The 23,346-nt window shown below is 46.0% G+C and overlaps 1 protein-coding gene across 1 annotated transcript in view; it reads left to right on the top strand.

The window, feature by feature from the left end:
* The window catches only part of BRD9 (bromodomain containing 9), a 26,868-nt gene extending 3,522 nt beyond the window's left edge, over nt 1–23,346 (top strand). The window contains exons 2-11 of the mRNA XM_048510419.1: nt 4,566–4,786; nt 9,060–9,192; nt 10,518–10,578; nt 12,163–12,307; nt 14,177–14,287; nt 16,258–16,433; nt 20,007–20,139; nt 21,658–21,733; nt 22,952–23,047; nt 23,339–23,346. Of these exons, the coding sequence (XP_048366376.1) occupies nt 4,566–4,786; nt 9,060–9,192; nt 10,518–10,578; nt 12,163–12,307; nt 14,177–14,287; nt 16,258–16,433; nt 20,007–20,139; nt 21,658–21,733; nt 22,952–23,047; nt 23,339–23,346 (1,160 nt within the window). The remainder of the gene's footprint in view (nt 1–4,565; nt 4,787–9,059; nt 9,193–10,517; nt 10,579–12,162; nt 12,308–14,176; nt 14,288–16,257; nt 16,434–20,006; nt 20,140–21,657; nt 21,734–22,951; nt 23,048–23,338) is intronic.

Genomic DNA, 23,346 nt, shown 5'->3' with positions numbered 1-23,346 from the left:
AACAGCATTTGAGTATATATCAGCAAAGAGAGTTGCTCAGCCGCTTCAATACCTTCGAATCCAATATTTCATGCTCTTCTATGGTTTGGTGAGTAAATTAAAACGCCATCTAAGTATACAACAACCCTTTGCATACAGTAAATCATGGAGAACTTCTCGCTGATGTTTCAAAGCCCGGGGCCCCACTTAACCGAATGGCATTATTAAATGCCCAAACGTCCAAACTTTGCGTTAAACGAGTCAGGCAAGTTTCCATATTCTTCAGCAATTCTGACCCTGTAGTGTTTCTCTGTCCAATTTAGTAAAGATGCGCCCCTTTGCCGAAAGTACCAAAAGGTCCCGATCAAAGGTAAGCGGGTATTTATTGGACAGGGAGACCGCATTTTCGAGAGACTCTACACCTGTGCAGTTTCGCGAAGACCTACCTTTTGACAAACAAAACGGAGCAGCGCAGTGTGTTTGGTAGCCCACCGTGAGAACTCCGCCGAAAGGTTCTGTCCAAGAAGGCACGGTTCTCTATTGGGACTCATATGCAGATTCTACCTTTGGGTGAAGAAATTCTGGCGCGATAATTTTACAGTCAGTGTGTGTGTGGGTGTCAACTGATCGCATTCCTGCTCCTGAAAAAAACTCTACAGATCCTTACGCGCAGGTGGAGATGCCACAGAATCGAGTACCAATGAAGAAGCCAGGGAGGTGTGTGTCAGGAGACGCTGGGTTTTCTCCCCAATTCATGTGTTCACCGCAGGAGGGTCAGTGACCAGGATCCGCTTCTTTCCAAATGAACTTTGGTTCATGTAACAATAACCAAGGCATGCCTAAAACTATGGAGGTTTATAATACCGGCGCCAAAATAAACTCACTTTCTCCTCGTCGCATGAATGCGAGGGCGTAGGAACCGGCTGTGTTTGTACTGGCCGTCCTCGCTCTGGTGGGGCTGCCGCCCATTTGGGTGAATGGTGGTTTAGCCAGGAATTCGGTTCAGACTCCAGTTTCACCTGGGGCCGATTAAGCAGTGGAGCAGCCGGGACCAATAAAGGGCCGCAGGCTATACGCGAAAGTGTGTTTAGCGGGTTGGCTGAAATGCTTGAACAGTATTGAGCTGCTGCCTTCACTCACCGCTGCCAATAGGAGTCGGCCCATGTCCATGGGGGCTGAAATAGCGGCAAACAGCTGCTTCCCTCCTCTGGCCTTCAAACCGGCTTAGACGAGCCTGTGGGAGGCTGCAGCGCTCCTGACTCGCGCAGGCCTGGCAAGTACTCTTTGAGCGCGCCAAGCTGAGCTGCTGGTTTTGCCTTCGACAGTTGGCTGCTGGCGACCTGGCCCTCCGCGAGTAAAGACATAATCCCAGTCGGCGACGGCGTCAGAGGTGGTTTCGGGTAGGGCGGCTGGGTTTGACTTGCGGCAGGAAGTAGTGGTTTAGCGTATGGCCTCCTTTTGATCAAAATATTCCAAACGAGATCTACTTGGGACCCCAACTGATCCAATCTGCAATAGTAATTTAGGAACCCATCAAAACACCGCTTTCACGTGAAATTTCGTCACCACAGCATCCGAGAGTATTCGCGATTTGCCCAGGCCACTCACCAGGAGGTAGAAGCTCCAGCAGCCGCCTTCGCACGAAATTAATGGCAATTCAACGGGCGATTGCCTCGCTGATGGTTTTGATGGTGCGGATAGCTTCACTTCAGCTCTGGATTCTAGAAAGCGCCAGCCTTTAAGGCTTCTTTGAGGAATGCGGCACTGTGCTATGAGTCCCTCATCCAAATCCAAAATAGTCATCAACCAGTCGTATTGCCGCCCCATCCAGGACTGGTTTACGTTCCAGACATTTTTTCGCGCCTACAAATCTTCCGGCGGGCAATATTGCAAGATGAAGCGCAGGGAAGTTTGGCCGTCCCATCAAAACGTGGGCTGGTATCGGGGTCGATAGCCCCGCTCGACGCTCTGGTCGTTGGGGAGGTGGTTGCTGGTTGAGTCGGTTGCAGCAGGCAGTTGTTAAAATGGGGCCGAATCGGGCGCTGGGCGGTACGCTGATGCTTAGTGGTAACGGTGGCCCTCGCACCGGCACATCGCAATGTGCCCCAAACTTGGGCTTCGGTCTGTTGCCTCCTTAGTTCTCCAACGAAAGCCAGCTCCCTCTCCTGCTATGGCGCAGTCAATGCAATCCAAGCGCATGCAAAGCAGCTTTTTCCGGCTCCAATTTAGCCAGTTCGTCCGCAGGGCTTCAGTGAGTCTACTCGGCGTATGCGAGAGCCTGAACGCTGCCAAGGTAAATCCAGTCTGGAATGTTCCAGGACTTTATCATGGACTGACAGATTCTGGGCATATTGTCGCTGGAGCTCTGGCATCGCATCCAACTCGTGAGCTGGACTTCTTTATGCTGTTGTTCCCGTCCTCTGTGGTTTTCGCCATTTTGTTGCGCAACTGGTGCCCTCGCCTTCCTCCCAGCCAGCGTTTCGTTCCATGCCGCTGGCATCTCGCAGTCGCCCCACTTCCTCATCCCAGTCCTCTCGACATGGAGAAACCGTCCGCTGGAATGCAGGCTTTCTTCGACCTTCATCACAGGGAGCCGGTATTATCGAGGTGAATAGAGCCACCGCGGTTCCCCGAGGCACCTCAAAAGGCCGCCCGGATTAGGGTCCGATGAAGCTGCACGGATACCCTCCCAATTCCAGGTTTAGTCCCGTGTCCTTGGATCGGCCCCAGTACGTGCCACGGTGGTTCCTTGGGAGCATCAACAAAATAACAGTCCAGAACACCAGTCGATTCTGCTGCCGATGAAAGGTGGTCAAGCCCGCCTCCATGACAGGTTGCATCTGGTGCCTGTAACCACACGTAAAACGGTAGATCCGAATCCACAGGCCGATCCATAGACAGCCCAAAACGACTCATGGAAGTCCCCATGGTCGCTCGCCGTACGCCCCTCGCCCAACGGAGTAAAGGAAGACTGGGTATACGACAGACGGAAAGAGCCACTCAGCGAAAATTGCCTTCCGCCGGTTCCTCCAGATCCGCCCGAAGGCTGGCGCGTCGCATTCTCTTTAATACCGCGACCTTCCGCCAAGAGTAACATTCAACCTCCAACGCAAGACAGCAGGTCCACCGCACAGGAATATAGATGAATTAGGATTCCCACAATGTAGTGAACATATAGAAGCAGAAATAAAAGGCTTGGTGCAAAAGTCCACGATAAGACATCTTAGAAAGTCATGGTTGACGCGAGTGGCAGGAATGACACTTCCCCGCCAGAAGCTACAACTATTCACCCTTATCCCCCCTTCCTCGCTTCCCATGGGAACGTAAGTCTTCATCTCCCCGCCAAAGATGCAGTGCGTCTCCTCACATGCATCTGGCCCATCGCCCGGGCTGTGGAATGCACTCAAGGTTACTTCACCATCAACACCATTGAATCCTTTACACCCATGGAGCATATGTGTGTGGGGTGTCATGCTCGCCCCCTCCTCCCAGCCTCCAAAGCCCTTGGCCCATCTGAACTCCAGCCGAGTCTTTTCATGAAGCTGCCTTGAATTCAGTCTTACCCCTTAGTCCATAGGTCTCAAACTTGCGGCCCTCCAGATGTTATGGACTACAGTTCCCATCATCCCCTGCCAGCATGATGCTGGCGGGAGATGATGGGAACTGTAGTCCATAACATCTGGAGGGCCACGAGTTTGACACCTGTGCCTTAGTCAATGGAAGTCAGTATTGTCTGCTCAAACTGGCAGAGGAATGTATTTCACGTGAATTCCTACCTGAGTTTCCTAACTGGAGATGGTGAGGATTGAACCTGGGAATCTTTTGCATGTCAAGCAGATGCTCAACCACTGAGCTTCAGAGCATCTAAGACTACCAAGTAAAGATTTCTCTCAAGAAAGTGACAAACATGGCTGGAATTACAATTATTTCATTCATGTGACTGACGTTAAGATGTGGCCATAGTTTTGTGGCTCCGCCTACTGTGGCAGCCATTTTATAGCATCCATTTTGTTTCTGCACCCAGCATGCCACATCAGGATGGCAAATGTGCCTACAGGCTCACAAAGATTGGGGACTCCTGCTTTAGATCATCTATGAATAGGGTTCCTTGGAGCAGCATTAGTGAAGGCTGACTATGTTTAATAACAGATACTGGAGAGCAGGGATAGAAGCAGTGGTGGGATCCAAAAATTTTAGTAACAGGTTCCCATGGTGGTGGGATTCAAACTGTGGCGTAGCACCAATGGGGCTGGGCGGGGCATTCCGGGGGCGGGGCATTCCTGGGCGGGGCTGTGGCAACGACGCAGCCACTGCGACGGTCCTTGGGCGGGAAACGAATGCACGCAGGCGCAGGCTGCCACGCACGCCGGTGCACCTCCTGCTAGACTGCTTCAAGTTCTGCGCAATACTGCTGAGAGGAGGGGCGTGACTAAGGCAAAAATCATGTGGCAAAATAACCCATTAGTAACCCCCTCTCGGCACACACAAATAATTAGTAACCTACTCTCGGGAACCTGTGAGAACCTGCTGGATCCCACCTCTGGATAGAAGTATTTCTTATTCATTCATATGCTTTATGTTTTTAGATTATGTGGATAAGCCCTTGGAAAAGCCATTAAAGTTGGTGTTAAAAGTCGGAGGCAGCGAGGTGACTGAACTATCAGGATCGGGACACGATTCTAGTTATTACGATGACAGATCGGACCACGAGAGAGAGCGACATAAGGAAAAGAAGAAGAAGAAGAAAAAGAAGTCGGACAGAGAGAAGGAAAAGCATCTTGACGATGAGGAGCGGCGGAAAAGAAAGGTAGATCGTTTCATGACAAGTTGAATACTTGGTGTGTTATCAAAGTTGTCGGTCAGACTTCCACCAGGAAAGTTTTTTGTCATCAAATGCCTTATGGGTTGAAATTCCAGACAGATTCCAGCAGATTCTTGAGAATCCAGGAAAGGAATGATATAGTGTGTGTGTGTGTGGGGGGGGGGTGGTACTCTGGGCCATGTCCTGACCTGAATTATCCAGACCAGCCTGATCTTGTCAGATCTGGGAAGCTAAACAGGGTCTGTCCTAGAAAAAAAAGAAAAGTTTGGATTTATACCCTGCTTTCCCCCTCAACCATAAGGAGTCTTCAAGCAGCCAACTTCCTCTCCCCACAACAGACACCTTGTGAGGTTGGTGGGGCTGAGAGAGTTCAGAGAGCACTGTGATTTCAAGATCATCCAACAGGCTTCATGTGGAGGAGTGGGGAATCAACCCCAGTTCTCCAGATTAGAATCTGCAGCTCTTAACCACCCCACCATGTTGGCTCTCTAGTACTAACAGGCTACAATAATGATTTCAAAAAATTAGTTCTCCCACTGGAGTAGCAATTTACGTGTAAGTAACCAAAATAATTTTACAAACAGTGACAAAATGTTTTGGAAAAATTGTTTACATTCTCCCATTGGAGTAATATATATAAACACAAGTTAGAACGGCACGGCAATGTAATCTAAATATAAATATAACAGCTAGCCAGATTCTAGATAATTAACTAACTGGCCTCGTTAAACTGGCCTCGTTTTGCAGCTTCACTCTTACAGATTACAATAATGAAATCATTATTGTAGCCTGTTGGTACAAGTTTTCTTCATTTTCACCTTGGTGTGTACCTTCCCCTTTTGCATAGCATGGAGGCTCTCTAGTACTGGAACGGGAGACCACCAAGGAAGTCCAGGGGTTCTATGCAAAGACAGTGGTCACCAACCTCTGAATGTCTCTTGCCTTGGAAACCCAATGCAGTGGCCATAAGTTGGCTGTGACCTGGCTGCACCTTTTTCCTGCACCCCTTACTCTGGGCCAAGTTTTCCTTTGCTGCCATCTGTTTTCTTTCATGCTGAGAGAACCAGATGCTATTGGTTTTGCAGCTTCACTCTTATAGATTAGTTTATGCCTAAACATTGTTCAAATGTTTGCCAGTGTGTTGTCTGCATTTTCTCTAAGTAGCCCTTGCTTAACTTTTTGTGGAGAGACGGGTGGAGCTAGTAGAATTGGTTGTGCCTGACCCTATTAAGCGGTCGTAATTTTAGGCCCCAACTTTCACAGGGAAGATCTCCCTTTGTGCATTACACACCATATTGCAGTGGTGGCGAACCTATGGCACGGGTGCCAGAGGTGGCACTCAGAGCCCTCTCTGTGGGCACGCTGGGTGCGGTACCAGAGTTCACAAGTCGTAATGATAATAGTGTAATTCATTTCCAGGGAGATTATTCGCATTAAACCTAAGACCTAGTTTTGGGGAAGCAGTATAAGTAACCCTGTTAAGCGCTGTTAAACCCCACTGATTTTCATGGGAAGAACGAAAGAACGAAACGGTTGCTGGCAGTGGGGTTTGCTTCTGAGTAAACCCTCCTAGGGTCGTGATTCACCCATTTGAAGCGTTGCACAGTTTCTTCAAAGCAAAGCCACCAACTACCACCAAGCTTACTCCCGAGTAATGCACACCTTGGAGCCAACCGTTTTTTCTATACTAAAACCTCAGTATTCAGGTTAAATTGCCGTATTGGCACTTTGCGATAAATAAGTGGGTTTTGGGTTGCAGTTTGGGCACTCGGTCTCGAAAAGGTTCGCCATCACTGCCCTATTGCCAGGGGCGTGAAATGTTTAGTTTGCCTTTTAAAAAGAGACTGTAAGTATATTTGTAAATTGCTTCTTCCTTACTCCTTCTGGTGAAAGCAACAGATGATTGTGTATTCAAAGCTGATTGGCGACTGAGGTCTGCAGTCTTACATGGGAACGTACTGTGGAACCCGGCAAGACTGGTATCTGAGCAAACGTGCATACATTTAGCTGCGCTCTCGTGTGTACTGACATCCAGTGAGCTCCGTGGAACCCAATCAATCAATCTATCAATCTATCAATCTATCAATCTATCAATCTATCAATAAGCCTTTATTGGCATACAGAATATACAATATAAATACAATTAAAATTACTAGATAAAACTTCACACTGGATCATAAGTTCAGTTCGCAAACCTCAGCCAGAAATTTTGCCACTGCGAGACAACAGTCAAGGTCGTTACAGTTTAAGAGCACATTTACTTTATCAAGCTCTGTCAGGGTTTTCATAGAGTCAATGATTTGTAATAATAAGCTGGATCTTGGATTCTGGTAAAGTGGGCAGTGGAGGAGAATGTGCGCAATGGAATCCAACTGCCTCTTATCGCTTGGTAGACCCTTGAGTCTTCCTCTATGGAGTGGGGATGGCATAATGTTAAATCTAGCCAGCATGTAGGCTCTCCTATATATAGGGTTGGTAAGCGCTGCAATATAGTAGGCTGGGTTTCCCTGCACAAATGGAATTGCCACATTCATTGGCGAACAGGATTTGTTGGCCAAGCTCTGCAGTTGTTGATAACCCATTGCTAGTAGCCGCTCTTTGATGAGGGCAAATGTCTCAGTAAGGGTTAGCATGTTCAGAGAGCCACTATCATAGCCCAATTCCCCAATCTTTGTTGAGCTCCGTGGAACTTAATTGCTAGGGAATGTGCATGGGACAGGTCAACAGCTGATTTTTGTCCCTAGATCAGTGTTTCCCAACCCTTTCTATGTCGCGGTACCTTTGACATTGCTCTTCATATCTCAGGGTACCCTTGAGGTTCATTTGAATTTTTTTTGCATTTTTAAGGGTTTTTTCTGTTTTTGGCCTGTAGGGGGCAGGTGGCAAGCAGGGGGAGGGGGAGGGGAGGGAAAGCATGTTGACAGCCGCGCTGTCTGTTTGTCTAAATTCGGCATGGATTGGGGGGATTTAAAAGGAGAGCTCCCCTTAAATGTACCCCCCAATCCATGCCGAATTTAGGCAAATAAAACAATGCTGTTTTTCAATGTTGTTTAAAGAGAGCCCATGAGGCTTCCAACCCCCCCCCCTTCAAAATCCATTTGATTCCGAGGGGCGGGGGTGGCCGGTAGCATTGTCATGGTACCCCTGGGACATGCTCATGGCACCCACGGAACCCTGGTTGGGAATCACTGCCCTAGATTCTTTACAGCACATTAATGCTTACGATATTTCCGAGCTTCTAATAATCCTGATTTCTACCAGGGTTTTGTTAAAGCTATGAATTCTATATTTTTATTTGTTTTACCAAGAGATCCATATTATTTAGATCTGCTTTTTCTTATATTACATCTAAATGCTTTGGCTTAACTCTCTGATAAGCTTCATTCTGGTCTGTATCATTTCTTGCTGGTGAGAGAGGAGTTTCATGTGATAGAAAGTTCCTCCATAGAAAAAAATTCAGTACTTGTAGACAGTTGACTTGTCAAGGAGAGGATTAGGTTAGAATTCTTCTCCCTGATTTATTTAATGTGGCAAAGGTTTTTTTGTGCAGAAAAGCATGGCTGATACATTCCAATACAGAGTAGCTGCATTAATTAGATGTTTGTGCTATCTTCTGTATTTATTTTTGCTTTTTGAACAGCTGTGGCTATTTAAGAAACATTTGTATTTCTTGCTCGAGCTATAAATACTCTTTAATCTTTAGCGTTTGGCGTTCATTTTCCCCACCATGGCTACTTTCAAGCCGTACAGTGAATTATTGATTATATGTCGTGCTTTTAATGAATTATTGATTATATGTCATGTTTTTATTAAACGCCACTTTGCTCACGAGATTTGCAGACTTCCCATTGAATTGTGGTTTGCTGGTGGCGCTGAGATGGGATTCTAAATCATACCTTGCCTCTTGTTTGTTACGGTAATTGCAGTTATTATTTAGAAGAGCAGGGCAAAAGCTCTCATTTATTAAGCACGTGCTTTTATTCACAGTAGGAGTTACTTCTCAGATAGCTGGTGACCAACAGTCTGTATGTTTCATAGATTAACCAAGGTTTATGTTAACAGTCTTACTTATTTAAACAAGCCAGATTTTACTGTGGCATTTGAATAGAGCCACTGAGAAAAAATCTTGACTTGCTGAACTTCTACTATTAACAAAGACTACTTTTGAAGAAGACTTTACATAAATTTACAGTCTTGTGTGCCTATCAGTACAAGCTGCTATGGACAAGTTTTCATACTTTCTGCCTCTTGATATCAGGAAGAAAAGAAAAGAAAACGAGAGAAGGAACTGTGCGACACGGAGGGCGAGACAGATGATTTCGATCCTGGAAAAAAAGTAGAGGTTGATCCACCTACTGATCGCCCAGTCCGGGCCTGTAGAACTCAGCCTGGTGAGTAATTGAAACAGATGTGTTCAGAATGGAACGTTGATTTGCCCCAAGATGGAGCGCTAAGTCAACGAAGAGAGATGATCCTGATGCGTTCAAACTCACCAGGTGAACCTGTGAAAACATTCTCAGCCTAATCCACCTTGCAGAGTTGTTTTGAAACTCTGGCCCCTTCCGCGCATGCAAAATAATGTGTTTTCAAACCACTTTCACAACTGTTTGCAAGTGGATTTTGCCATTCTGCACAGCTTCAAAGAGCATTGAAAGCAGTTTGAAAGTGCGTTATTCTGCATGTGCGGAATGAGCCTCTGTTTTGAAACAGAGTTGTTTTGAAACTCTGGCCCCTTCCGCGCATGCAAAATAATGTGTTTTCAAACCACTTTCACAACTGTTTGCACGTGGATTTTGCCATTCCGCACAGCTTCAAAGAGCATTGAAAGCAGTTTGAAAGTGCATTATTCTGCATGTGCGGAATGAGCCTCTGTTTTGAAACAGAGTTGTTTTGAAGCATTGTGCACGGGATTGGACAAGATCAGTGGTTCCCAACCTGGGGTGTTGCACCCCCAGGGTTGTGTACGCCCCCCTGTCCTTCTTGTATGGGATATAATTAAAATGATAGAAAAATAATATCCTTGGCAAAACATCCTTGACCTATTAAAGTCTTTAAATCCTTGTTTGCCCTCTTCCCCTTTCCACTCTCAGTGATACCATTTTTTCACATGAATGGTAATGCATATTCATCTTTTATCAGTGCTTTCCTTCTGTGTTTGGAAGGGCCGATCGTCATACGTCACTCTGCAAAGAAACAAGATTAGTAGTGAATTCTCTGTTGCGTGGTGTCGTCTATTTATAGCATTAGGGCTTCTGTGAATTTACTGCTTCCTGCGCTGCTGTTTGTTTCACAGAGGAGTTTTCCCATTGTGTTTTATTTAAACAGGGATCCTCCCGCTGTGGTGTCCCCAGCCCAACCAATGGCAGATACGATAACAATACTCCTGATATTTAAGGCTGAGCAAGCCCTTCCCGATAAACAATTAAAATGATAATTTTGCTCGCACACACCCCTCCAAGTCGCATCTTTTTGAAACAGCTTGTGACCTTGTCAGAATTCAGCCTTTCTGGCAAGACGGACACTCAAGACTCAGAGACCAGTGTTGAACCTCTGTCCTGGCAGAGTCCTAAATGGAACGTTCTGCTGATTTGCACACTGAATGATCTTTGCAGAGCGACAAACGTTCGCCACGCATCTCCCGAACCTGATCTAGGCGGCAGGTATGAAAAAGCTGTCGGAGAATTAATTGTCTGCTTTCCCTTGTGTTCAATTGTAGCAGAAAACGAGAGCACGCCTATTCAGCAATTATTGGAACATTTTCTTCGCCAGTTACAAAGGTGAGCCTGGATTTTGGTGGGGTCGGTCCTTGTTAGTACTGGGGGTTAGTACTGGGAAAGCACCAAGGAATACCAGGGTTCCTACGCAGAGGCAGGCAATGTTACAGCAGGGTAACGGGTTCAAAATATTTAAGCCAAAAAGCTTAAGCCGACAAAGGAATAAAATTAGAGAAATATTTTATTCACGCCAACAAACGGGCAAAACAGCATCAGGGGAGGCACGTTGAAATGGCTGCTGTCTCTTACTTTTATAGGTTACATCAGAATCGCAGTAAAAAGAATACACCCCAAAGTTCATCATCATCGTATTGTCGAAGGCTTTCACGGCCGGAATCACTTGGGTGCTGTGTGGTTTCCGGGCTGTCTGGCCGTGTTCTAGCAGCATTCTCTCCTGACGTTTCGCCTGCATCTGTGGCTGGCATCTTCAGAGGATCTGATGTTGGAAAAGCAAGTGGAGTATATATCTGTCCAGGGTTATTGTGGGAGTGGGTCCAGGGTGGGTGGGGAAACCAGCTCCACACAAGCACAGGATGACCATATAGACAAAAGAAACAGGCCAGGATACTTCTATTCAGATGCTCCCACCAGTGACCTTGCTATCTACAGGGTTACTCCCAGGCTATAGTCTTCATTGTTACTCATACTTCTATTCAGATGCCCTCAACTATTGACCTGGTTGCCGCCTTTGTTACTCATAGACAAGGTTTCCCCACCCACCCTGGACACTCCCCACACACCCTGGACAGATATATATACTCCACTTGCTTTTCCAACATCAGATCCTCTGAAGATGCCAGCCACAGATGCAGGCGAAACGTCAGGAGAGAATGCTGCTAGAACACGGCCATTCATCATCATCATTTGAAAGGGTGGGGATGGGGCAAACTAGTGCCCTTATTGGAAGATGTCAGTACTCTGCCTTTGACGTCTTATAAACTTAGGCCCAACTTCCCTTTATCAGTTATTGTTTTCTACCGTCCTACTTTTCTAGACAAAGAGCCTAAACATTTAGCCATGTTCTTGCTTTGTATTAGAAAAGAGCAGACTCAAGGTGCCGGGTCAGGTAACTGAAGACCTCGAAAACAACTTAGTTCATAATCTCATACATTCCCATGTAGAATTGAGAACAAAGGGTATTTCATCCAGGCTTTTTGCTGATCTGGCTAGTAACAAAAGCCAGAAAGCAAAAGGCCTACTTTGGTTCATCTTTAATTAATCATAATTAAAGCATAAAATCATAAAGGCAATGCAATTAGAGAAAATATCAGTATGGAAACTTAAAAGATTTTTCAATTCTTGTTCTGCGCCTACAGCAATGGCAAACTACCTCTTATGTCATCCTACGGGGGTTGCCATAAATTAGCTGTGACTTGATTTCCACCACCAGCAGCATGGTTTGGACGTCTAACGCTTAGGCTGAACGCAGACAAGATGGTAGCAAAACTGTTCTTTAAATGCACCCCTCCCCTAATTGTGAATAAAATGGGCAAGGGGCTCAATTTATTTTTAGAACAAAAAAGATATGAGGATTCAAATGACAGAAACGTACCTATAATGTTATTCTGTTTCTATTTCTTCTTTTAGGAAAGATCCGCATGGTTTTTTTGCGTTCCCAGTCACAGATGCGATTGCTCCCGGCTATTCCATGATAATAAAGCACCCCATGGACTTTGGAACTATGAAAGATAAAATAGCAGCCAATGAATACAAGTCAGTAACGGAATTCAAGGTGAATGAATAACGATGTGGTCAATTTGTATGTACATATTGACAGGTATAGGTTCAGCATCTTATGAATTACTGCAAAATTATATGCACATCAAATAGTGTTTAAAGCAGTCTGTCTCTCCCATGTGCTTATAAGAACATAAGAACAAGCCAGCTGGATCAGACCAGAGTCCATCTAGTCCAGCTCTCTGCTACTCGCAGTGGCCCACCAGGTGCCTTTGGGAGCTCACCTGCAGGTTGTGAAAGCAATGGCCTTCTGCAGCTGTTGCTCCCGAGCACCTGGTCTGTTGAGGTATTTGCAATCTCAGGTCAAAGAGGATCAAGATTGGTAGCCATAAATCGACTTCTCCTCCATAAATCTGTCCAAGCCCCTTTTAAAGCTATCCAGGTTAGTGGCCTTTTAAAGCTATCCAGGTTACTGGCCATGCTTGTGCCAAGAAGTGGCGCTGCCCAGATTCCCTCTTACTTGTTCCACATATCCCTTCGGGGATCGGGCGGTATATAAATTTAAGAAATAAAGAAATATGAAGCATCTTTTGGGGTTTTCCTGATGCTGCAATGTTCCTACATGGACAATAGGGAATTCCCCTGTCCAAGGAGGGCTTTCTGCTTTATAAAGCAGAATTGGAGGTGATTACTACACTTTTGCCTTGGTCTTAGATTTATCACACTTTTAACAGAGCATGATATCACACTCTAACAGAGCTCTCACATCCTGCATGTGAACTCCCAAAGGCATCTCAAAAAGGATATCGAAGAGATAGAAAAAGTGCAGAGAAGGGCAACGAAGATGATTGAGGGATTGGAGCATCTTCCTTATGAGGAGAGACTGCAGCGTTTGGGACTCTTTAGTTTGGAGAGGAGACGGCAAACTCTTCTTCTTCTTGGCCAGGCCCTTACTAGATCGTCCCAGCTAGCTCAGTCTTATCAGATCTTGGAAGCTAAGCAGAGCTGGCTTACAAGTCAATTACAAGTCAGTAATTGAATGACAGATCTCCATGGAATTCTGCGGAAGGAGCTACTGGCAAGCCACCTCTGATCGTCCCTTGCCTTGAAACCCCTACAGGCTCACTCAAGTTGGCTGTGATTTGAGGGCACTTTATCCTGCTGCCACCACTTTAGTCCAGACGCAGGTTTAGAAGAGAAGAAGAAGAGTTGGATTTATATCCCCCCTTTCTCTCCTGCAGGAGACTCAAAGGGGCTTACAATTTCCTTGCCCTTCCCCCCTCACAACAAACACCCTGTGAGGTGGGTGGGGCTGAGAGAGCCGAGAAGCTGTGACTAGCCCAAGGTCACCCAGCTGGCGTGTGTGGGAGTGCACAGGCTAATCTGAATTCCCCAGATAAGCCTCCACAGCTCAGGTGGCAGAGCTGGGAATCAAACCCGGTTCCTCCAGATCAGAGTGCACCTGCTCTTAGCCACTGCTCTTAGCCACTGCGCCACTGCTGCTCCCTCTGTTTACCACTTCATTGACTCTTCTGTAAGAACTTGTTCTGAAAACTATGGGCGAAAAAGATTTGAACCAAGCAGTCTTTTGGAGTTTTATTTTGTTCCTTAAAAGCCACAGACAGAACCCTATACAGGTCATCTAGGAAAGGGGTCTGCAACCTGCGGCGCTCCAGATGTTCATGAACTACAGTTCCCATCAGCCCCGGCCAGCATGGCCAATTGGCTGGTGGGAATTGTAGTCCATGAACATCTGGAGCCCTGCGGGTTGCAGACCCCTGATCTAGGACTGCATTGGTGTTTGTTCACCAGCTTTCCTTCCCATGCTTACGTCCTTCAACATTTGGTGACGTGCCGATGATTGACCATCTGCAAAATAGAGTTAACATCTGCAAACGCAGCAATGCTGTATTGTGTTCTCCAGGCAGACTTCAAACTGATGTGCGACAACGCAATGACGTACAACAGACCCGACACTGTGTACTACAAGCTGGCCAAGAAGATCCTCCACACTGGCTTCAAGATGATGAGCAAAGTAAGACAGCTAGAAAAGAGCACCCGAACACGAGACCAGTCATACATGTTAAGCTACTGTAGTGAGTGAAGCATTATTTCATCCATGTCTTTAGCTATTATATGTCTTTAGCTATTCTAATAGTACCTGTGGTGGCAGCTATATCCGGGGCTGGGTATACTCCACAGAACAGCAAACAAAAAACTCCCAAGCTCTGTGCCTAGAAAAACAGAACTGTGCTGCGTGTGTATATATTAGGCACCCTTGCAGGAGTTGTGTTATTTTGCATAACGTAACACTGGATAACGGGCTCACGTTCTGCTTCTTCTGGGTATAAGACGGGATAAGGACCTGTGGAGCCCTGAAGCCCCTATCCCACTACTGGAAACCTCAGAAAGTTTCCCTGTTGACTTTGGGGGCGCACCTGGCGTGGATCACCATGCAAGCCTATTTTTACAACCACCCCCACGTTTATGTGAATGCAAGCTGATTACTGGACACCCACACGGAATATGCATCGCTGTGATAGTACTGAATGGCTTGCTGGGGTTTCCATTATAAGCCATTCCTCTTTTAGGCCCCTTCCGTACATGCAAAATGATGCGTTTTCAAACCACTTTCACAACTGTTTGCAAGTGGATTTTGCTATTTCGCACAGCTTCAAAGAGCACTGAAAGCAGTTTGAAAGTGCATTATTCTGCATGTGCGGAATGAGCCTCTTGAGTGAACAACCCTGCTTTTGAAGTAGTTTCAGGCGGGGAAAACATTCTTCCAATCTTGAAATAAAAAGGTGGCCTATTAATTTTAAAAGTTACCAGAAGGAGGCTTGTGAGTGAGTAAATGTTCAAAATACAAATGGGCAAATACAGAAATCGTTTTGGAATGCCAACACTGCTTTTTTAAAATTATCTTTTTGCAAATTAAGGCAGTTAACAGAACTGGTTCTCCCCCGTTGCATTGACTTCCACTATGTAATCCGCCATAAGTGTCAGTGAGAAAGGCAGATTTTGATAAAGTAAATAAATGAACATATGAATCGACCTTATACTGAGTCAGACTCTGTCCCCTTCTAGGTCAGTATCGTCTGCTCAGACTGGCAGCCGCTCACCAAGGTCTAAGGCAGAGTTCTCTCACATCATCTCCTGCCTGGTCCTTTTTAACTGGAGAGGCCAGGATTCGAACCCGTGCCCTTCTGCATATCAAGCAGATGCTCCGCTATCAAGTCACAGTCTGAGTTCACATTTTTTTACGAGTTACGCAATACGATTCAAGAACCCCACTAGCTTTCCATCTTTTTGAACCCCAGAAGAGCTCTCCCTTTCTCCCACCGTTCCTTAACATTATAAAGTGCTAAAGAGGAGAATGGGAGGCATACAAGCACCTGTTTCAATTCAATTCAATAAGCCTTTTTTTGGCATATACACGATAATATAAAAAATACAGTTCCAGTTAAAAGTGAATAATGAAAAACTTCGCGTTTGTCATACATTCAGTGTACAAACTTCTGACAAAAACTTTGCCACTATAAGGCAACAATGAAAATCCTGACAGTTTAAAAGCATAACTACTTTATCTGATTCAGTATAATCAATCATAGAGTCTATAACTTGGGATAACAAACTGGATCGGAGTTCTTGATATAATAAGCAGTTCAGGAGAATGTGTGGGATGGAATAGCACCTGTTTCTGAAACTATATGTAAATGTAAACGTGGGTTTAGAAGGTCCGTTTGCCGGTAGCCCATCTCGCCCCCCAGGTTGCAGCCGTTCGCACCCGCAGGATGGCGGTTTCCTGCACATGTTGTTTTCCTTCCTAGGCCGCCGCTGTTCAGGTTTCGCGCTGCCATGAACCGCCTCCATGCCGCATCCCCATCGACGAAGTAGCTCTTAGGCACGCTGCCACGGCCATCCCCATCCCATCCCATCGTCATAGCATCTTGGCTATGAGGGAAAGGTGTAAAGTCCCTGCTGCTCTGTCCTTTCTAATTCTAGGAACGGCTGTTAGCTTTGAAGCGCAGCATGTCGTTTATGCAGGACATGGATTTTTCTCAGCAGGCGGCTCTCTTGGGCGACGAAGACGCGGCTGTCGAGGAGCCGGTGCCCGAAGTCATTCCCGTACACGTGGAGACGACCAAGAAATCCAAAAAGCCAAGCAAAGAAGTGATTAGGTAAAAAAAAGAGGAGGAGGGTTTTGGAGCTCTGCTTTTCCCACATTGGTGCGAGAGTGAGGCTTGCAGGCCTCCTGCCTTGGAGGATCTCTTTTCCAGCATATCCTTGTGGGTTGAGGAGCCCTGGGTCTGTGCTGCAGGACTCCAGTGCATTGGCAGAGGCCCAGGGGTCTTTTTGAAGGTCTGTTCACGTTGAGCACTGCCTGTACATCTTCGTTGTTCCCCTGTTTGCGCAGCAAGCTCTGTTTGGACCCATGTTTAGTGCTCCATTGCAGGAGAAGATTGGTGCTGGTGGCCCAGTTGATCTTCTAATTGGCAAACTCTTGATCAGAATAGTTCAGTGATGGCGAACCTTTTTGAGACCGAGTGCCCAAACTGCAACCCAAAACCCACTTATTTATCACAAAGTGCCAACATGGCAATTTAACCTGAATACTGAGGTTTTAGTTTAGAAAAAAATGGTTGGCTCCAAGGCATGCATTACTCAGGAGTAAGCTTGGTGGTAGTCGGTGGCTTTGCTTTGAAGCAACCATGCAACTCTTCGAATGGGTGAATCACGACCCTAGGAGGGTTTACTCAGAAGCAAGCCCCATTGCCAGCAACCAAGCTTACTCCCAGATAAAGGACCGTGCTTTTCAGACCAAGTGCCCAAACGGCAACCCAAAACCCACTTATTTATCGCAAAGGGCCAACATGGCAATTTAACCTGAATACTGAGGGTTTAGTTTAGAAAAAAACGGTTGGCTCCGAGGCGTGCGTTACTCGGGAGTAAGCTTGGTCGTAGTCGGTGGCTTTGCCTTGAAGCAACCGTGCAACTCTTGCAATGGGTGAATCACGACCTTGGCTCCAAGGCGTGCTTTACTCAGGAGTAAGGTTAGTGGTAGTCGGTGGCTTTGCTTTGAAGCAACCGTGCAACTCTTCCAACGGGTGAATCACGACCCTAGGAGGGTTTACTCAGAAGCAAGCCCCATTGCCAGCAACCGAGCTTACTCCCAGGTAAAGGACCGCGCTTTAGTTCTTCGCATGAAAATCAGTGGGGTTTAACAGCGCTTAACAGGGTTACCTACACTGCTACCCCAAAACTAGGTCTTAGGTTTAATGCTAATAATCGGGCCTAGCAGTCCAGGCCAACCTAAATGTGTGTGTGTGGGGAAGCGACTCTGTGTGTGCCCACAGAGAGGGCTCTGAGTGCCACCTCTGGCACCCGTGCCGTAGGTTCGCCACCCTCTCTAGGGTGCTACTGGAGTCAATCAGAGCTCTTCTACTGCCGACCAATACGGATCCCTTCTGAAGCTACCTTCAAACAGACCCTCTGACATTTCTGAGAAACCTCTGGGTGCCCCCAGAACCCTGTTTCAGAGCCAGCGAGGCAGTGGGGAGTGTTTTGGTTTTATCTGCCTCTTTTTTCACACTTTTAAAATAGATCATGGTCTCTATTAAGGATAATTTGTTTCTTTAAGTGGCTGCTAGTGCTTGGTTTCATTTTAAAAAAACAGAATCGTTTAAAAAAGTAACAGTTTGCACAGCTGCCATCAAACAATTAGAAAAATCCTGTTCTGCAGTAGTGTTTGGACGTGAAGGTTCCAACTCTGGCTCAGGGCAGACCTGCATCTTTGAAAGCCCACTGTAGTTTCGTGTTTTCCCAGAAGTGTAAGTTGCAGGTTCGTTTGTGTGTATAGTTTGTATTGTCTTTCAGATGACTGTTCAAGCGCTTGGTTGGTTATCAACTCGACTTTACACAGCATCCAAACTGGGATACTATTTGAGTGATTTTGTTATTATCTGTTGTTTGAAGCAAGACTGGCCACATTAGTGTGGGATTGTCTCTTGTAGGATTTGAAATATTTTCCAGAAGGGAAGTTGTTTATATTGGGGCTTTTGCTGGTCATGTTATACAGAGTTGATTTTTTTTTCACTGTCGGTTAAATATAAGGTGACCAGATTGTCACCTTTGTAAGCCAGGACCCGGGCTAACGGCTGCGTGCACGCAGCCGCAGGAGCGCACTGCCTTCTGGGGCGCTCCCGTTTCCCGCCCTGTCCCGCCCTGAAACCGGGGAGCACCCCAGAAGGCAGTGCAGCAGCCTTCCAAAAACTGGGACAGTTCAAAAAACCCACGGGACGCGGGACAAATTGTTTTAAGGAGGGACTGTCCCACCAAAAGCGGGACGTCTGGTCACCATAGTTAAATACCTACCCTGTTTCCCTGAAAATAAGACATGGTCTTATATTAATTTTTGTTCCAAAAGATGCATTGGGGCTTATTTTCAGGGGATGCTGGCAGGGGCTGATGGGAATTGTAGTCCATGAACATCTGCAGAGCCGCAGGTTGCAGACACCTGGGCTAGGATGTTGTTGGATGGGGAGGGGCTGTGGCTCAGTGGCAGAGCATCTGTTTGTCACACCAAAGGTCCTGGGTTCGATCCCCAACATTTGCTGTTAAAAAGGTCAGGTAGTAGGCAATGTGAAAAACCTCCACTGGAGACCCCGTAAGCCGCTGCCAGTCTGAGTGGACAGTACTGACCTTGAGAGACCAAAGGGCTGATTTAATGGAAGGTAGCTTCATTCGTTCGTGTGCTGACATTTGTAGCCCTGAACGTTTGTCTTGGCGAGTGAAGTTTTTAAACTTAGGATTGCAACTTGCGCATTCCAGGACAAAATGCTCCACATTCTGTGACAGAATCTTATGGGCAGCAATCAAACTACCGTATATACTCGCGTATAAGCCGACCCGCATATAAGCCGAGGCACCCAATTCTACCTCAAAAAACTGGGAAATTTTATTGACTCGCATATAACCCGAGGGTGGGAAAGATCCATCAGGAGGCAGGGTGCTGAGCCGGCAAAGCAGCTGCAGCTGGAGGAAAGGAGCGCCCCAGAAGCCTTTGGGAGGCTTTTTAAGGAGGGGCGAGGCGGCGCGCACGGGTCTGGGGAGAGGGAAAGTGGCAGAAAGCAGGAGAAAGGGAAGCCGAGAATGTCTCCTCCCCCTCACTAACTCACGCTTTCTTGGCCGGGCTCAAAGTTTAAGGCGTTGTATAAGAGCTAGAAGTTGCTCTCTCGAGTAAGTAGTTTGTCTATGGTTTTCTTAAAAGAAAAAACTTTTAAGAAAACGATAGACAGGCTGCCTGGAGAGGCAGCTTCCCTGCAGACTTAGAAAGCCGGCAGCTTCCCTGAAACAATGCCTTAAACTTTGAGCCTGCAAGAAAGAAAGCATGAGTTAGTGAGGGGGACGAGGCTTCGCCACTCATAAGCGCATGGCTCTAAGTGCCAAGGGGAGTGGGTGACCAAGCAGATAAGTTGGGGGCATTTTTCAGCCTAAAAAAAGGCTGAAAAATTCGGCTTGTACGCAAGTTTATATGGTATTCCAAAAATACTGATTAAACCAGCTTCACTATTTAGCAATATTTGGGCCAAAAGGAAACTTTAAACCTGATGCCAAAAATGTCCCAGCCACCCCACCGACATAGACGGGAACCATCACACAACTCAGATCTGTTGCGTCGCTGTTATTATTATTTGGGGGCGGGGGGGAGCCCTGTTTCTGTATTTACCTGTGCACCTTGTTCTTGGTTGCAGTTGTATATTTGAACCGGAGGGAAACGCCTGCAGCTTGACGGACAGCACAGCGGAAGAACACGTCCTGGCGTTGGTAGAACATGCGGCGGATGAAGCTCGGGACAGGATCAACCAGTGTCTGCCAAACAGCAAGGTCTGGGCCCTTCACTAACTGAATGGAATTTGGCTCCTGTTCTAGATCATGGAGACCTAGAGGAGAGTCGGGATAGAAACTGTTTCCTCCCAGTACCTGGGTTCTTATCTCAGTTGCCAAAAGTCCCAGCTTTGCTGAATCTCGAGCAACAGCACAGTTATTTTCCAACTTAAATGTTTCTGTTGTAGGCCTGAAGCCTGAACCAGCATATAAGAAAACAAGAAGCCACATTAAGGGACTCCATTTTTGACAGTGATGTCTGAATGTCAAGCAGACATAGACTTTACACCATTTAGAAGCCTTCTTTGTCAGACCAGTGATCCATGTAGGGTCACCAGCTCAGAGCTAGGAAATATCTGGAGATGTTAGGAGTGGAGTCAGGGGGTGGGGGGTAGCTGCAATGGGATATAATACTACAGAGGCCACCTTCCAAAGAAACCATTTTCTCCAAGTGAACTGATCTCTATTGTCTGGAGATTAGTTGTAATTCCAGGAGATCTCTGGGTACTACCAGGAAGTTGGTAACCAATTGGACATGGCAGCTGGGGCTGATGGGAATTGTAGTCCATGAACATCTGAAGTTGGACAACCTTGCCCGAGATCCATCCAGGTTGTCATTCTGCTTCCTGCAGTGGCTGACCAGGTGCCCTGGAAGGCTCAGTGCTCCAGCCCATTTAGAGTTTCCCTTGCTGTCGCTTATATTCAAAAGTAGACTGCCTCTGGCTATGGAGAACCACAGAGGTGGGATCCAGCAGGTTCTCACCAGTTCCCAAGAGTGGGTTACTAATTATTTGTGTGTGCCGAGAGGGGGTTACTAATTGGGTCCGCTTTTCCATTAGAAATTCCATTAGGTCCAAAAATCATAAAGTCCTGTTGTTTCCTATGTGGCTGGTTGGCGAAGGTAGAAAACGGGATAATTCTCCCTGTTGGGCTGTTTTAAAAACATGTTTTAGAAATATGGTAAAGTTCCTTGTTTAAGGAAAGTCTCCTTCTTTTGATTTCTAGAAACAAAATGAAGTATTTGAAAGTATTAAGTATTTGACAGGCAGTCAATTAGAGGAGAAGTAGTTGTTTCTGTTGGCAGTAGACAATAGGACTTGCTATAATGAGATTAAATCATGGACAGAAAGATACCAGCTGGAAATTTTGGAACTTTTTTTTACAATAAGAGTTTTTTACAGTAACAGAGAAATTGTTAACGCCCCGCCCCCGGAATGCCCGGCCACGCCCCCATCGTGCCCAGCCCAGCCCCATTGGCGCTACGCCACTGTTTGAATCCCACCACCATGGGAACCTGTTACTAAAATTTTTGGATCCCACCACTGGAGAACCCATGTAGCCATCATGGCTAACCAACCGCTACAGTTATCTTTCGAGGTCCTGCTTTGAGCGCCCTCGCCTTCTTGTCTTCCATAACCTGGCCGTGAGGATCAAAATGTCCGAACCAGTTTTTAAATGTTATGCTGTTCACTGACCAGCCAATGTGAGGATAATGTCTATTTTTTCTCTTGCGTGCAGATTGGCTACTTGAAAAAGAACGGGGATGGCTCTTTGGTCTTCAGCGTAGTCAATCCGTCAGATCCAGAGCTGGAAGGTGATTTATTTGACTTTTCAACTTGTTATTTTTTTAAAAATACCTGTAGATGTTCTGTTATTGATTCAGGACTAAGTTTTGTCTTCAACACCTCTAATGCTAGATAAGAATTGTGCTGTTGGCTTGAGGGATGGCCCCTTCCATGTCTGGCTTGCATGACCATCAGTAACTTCTCTATTGACCTTTCAGTTATTTACATTAGAGTTAAATGTGTGTCCAGTTGGTGGCTGGAGTGTAATAACTGGGCTTGCCCTTCTTGCCTGCCTGTCCCTTTCTTGTACTTTGGTTTCTTGCATCTCTGCAAGTTGGGCGAAGGGCAAAAAAAAAATCACAGCGAGGCACAAGGGAACCCGAGTAGCATAAGCATAAGCATTTTATTGTCATTGTGCATGCACAACGAAATTTACAGCAGCATTCCTCAATGCACACAATTTCAGACTCATACCCCATCCTCACTTTCCCCTTCCTCCACCCATGCCTACACAGCCCCAAACACATCAACACGAAGCCGCAGAGTTTAGCATAGCCACAGCTCTAGAGTAGAAGCTGTCTCTAAGCCTCTTTGTCCTAGTTTTGATAGACCTGTATCGTCTGCCGGATGGTAACAGTTCAAAAAGAGAGTGTGCTGGATGAGACGGGTCTCTCAGAATATTTTGGGCTTTTTTTAGGCTTCGGGAATTATAGAGTTCTTCCAAGGAGGGGAGAGGGCAGCCGATAAGGGTCTTTAACACCACTGAGACCCATTGTTCTTCTCTGAGGGGGGTTGTTTTTGGGTTTATATGTGGGGTTGTGGGCTACTGTTTTAGAATGTAACTGTTTTAAATTGTTGTTTTATGATGTTTTATACTGTTCACCGCCCTGAGCCCTGTTGGGATAGGGCGGTATATTAAATCTAATTAATAATAATAATAATAATAATAATAATAATAATAATAATAATAATAATAATAATAATAATCCTCTGTACTTCCTTGTACTTTCAAAAATACGTTTGACCATCACTGAGTTAAAAGGCTGGATTTTTACAATTTAAAAATGCCCAGCAGCCTTAGACGTCAAGTAAGGATCTGGGTTTTTCTTGTCTGCTTGTAAAGTAAAAAATTGCAAATAAATCACGATTCTCATACTGATCCCATTGCCAGACATATTTTAAAATGTACACTAAGTTGTGATTTTCGGAAGGCTGATAACCATTAATATCTTTGCAATTTGACACAGAGGAGGAAACTCATCCAGTGGATCTGAGCTCTCTATCAAGTAAATTATTGCCTGGTTTCACAGCGCTAGGGTTCAAAGATGAGAGAAGGCACAAAGGTAAGGATGTGCTTTGGGTTGTGTTGGGATTCAGAATCACGCCTTCCTCTGAAGCATATGCATTGTTATATTCTCAAGCGTAAACAGCGGTTTTATTATGACATCCGTTCCGTTGTTGAGCCAACAGAAACACACAGTGGAATCAAGAATGTGACCTCATTTGGATGTTTGTAGCCCTCAGTTATTCCGTACCTGCTGGTACCCAACTGGGTGTCCATCTAATATCAAGTGGTTTGATAAAATGGTTACAACTGTTCTGTCTAAACTGTGTTGGCTCACGCATGCACACAGGTCACTAA

This window comes from Sphaerodactylus townsendi, linkage group LG11 (assembly GCF_021028975.2).
Source record: "Sphaerodactylus townsendi isolate TG3544 linkage group LG11, MPM_Stown_v2.3, whole genome shotgun sequence".
Classification (NCBI taxonomy): domain Eukaryota; kingdom Metazoa; phylum Chordata; class Lepidosauria; order Squamata; family Sphaerodactylidae; genus Sphaerodactylus; species Sphaerodactylus townsendi.
This window is presented reverse-complemented; position numbering and strand designations above follow the sequence as displayed.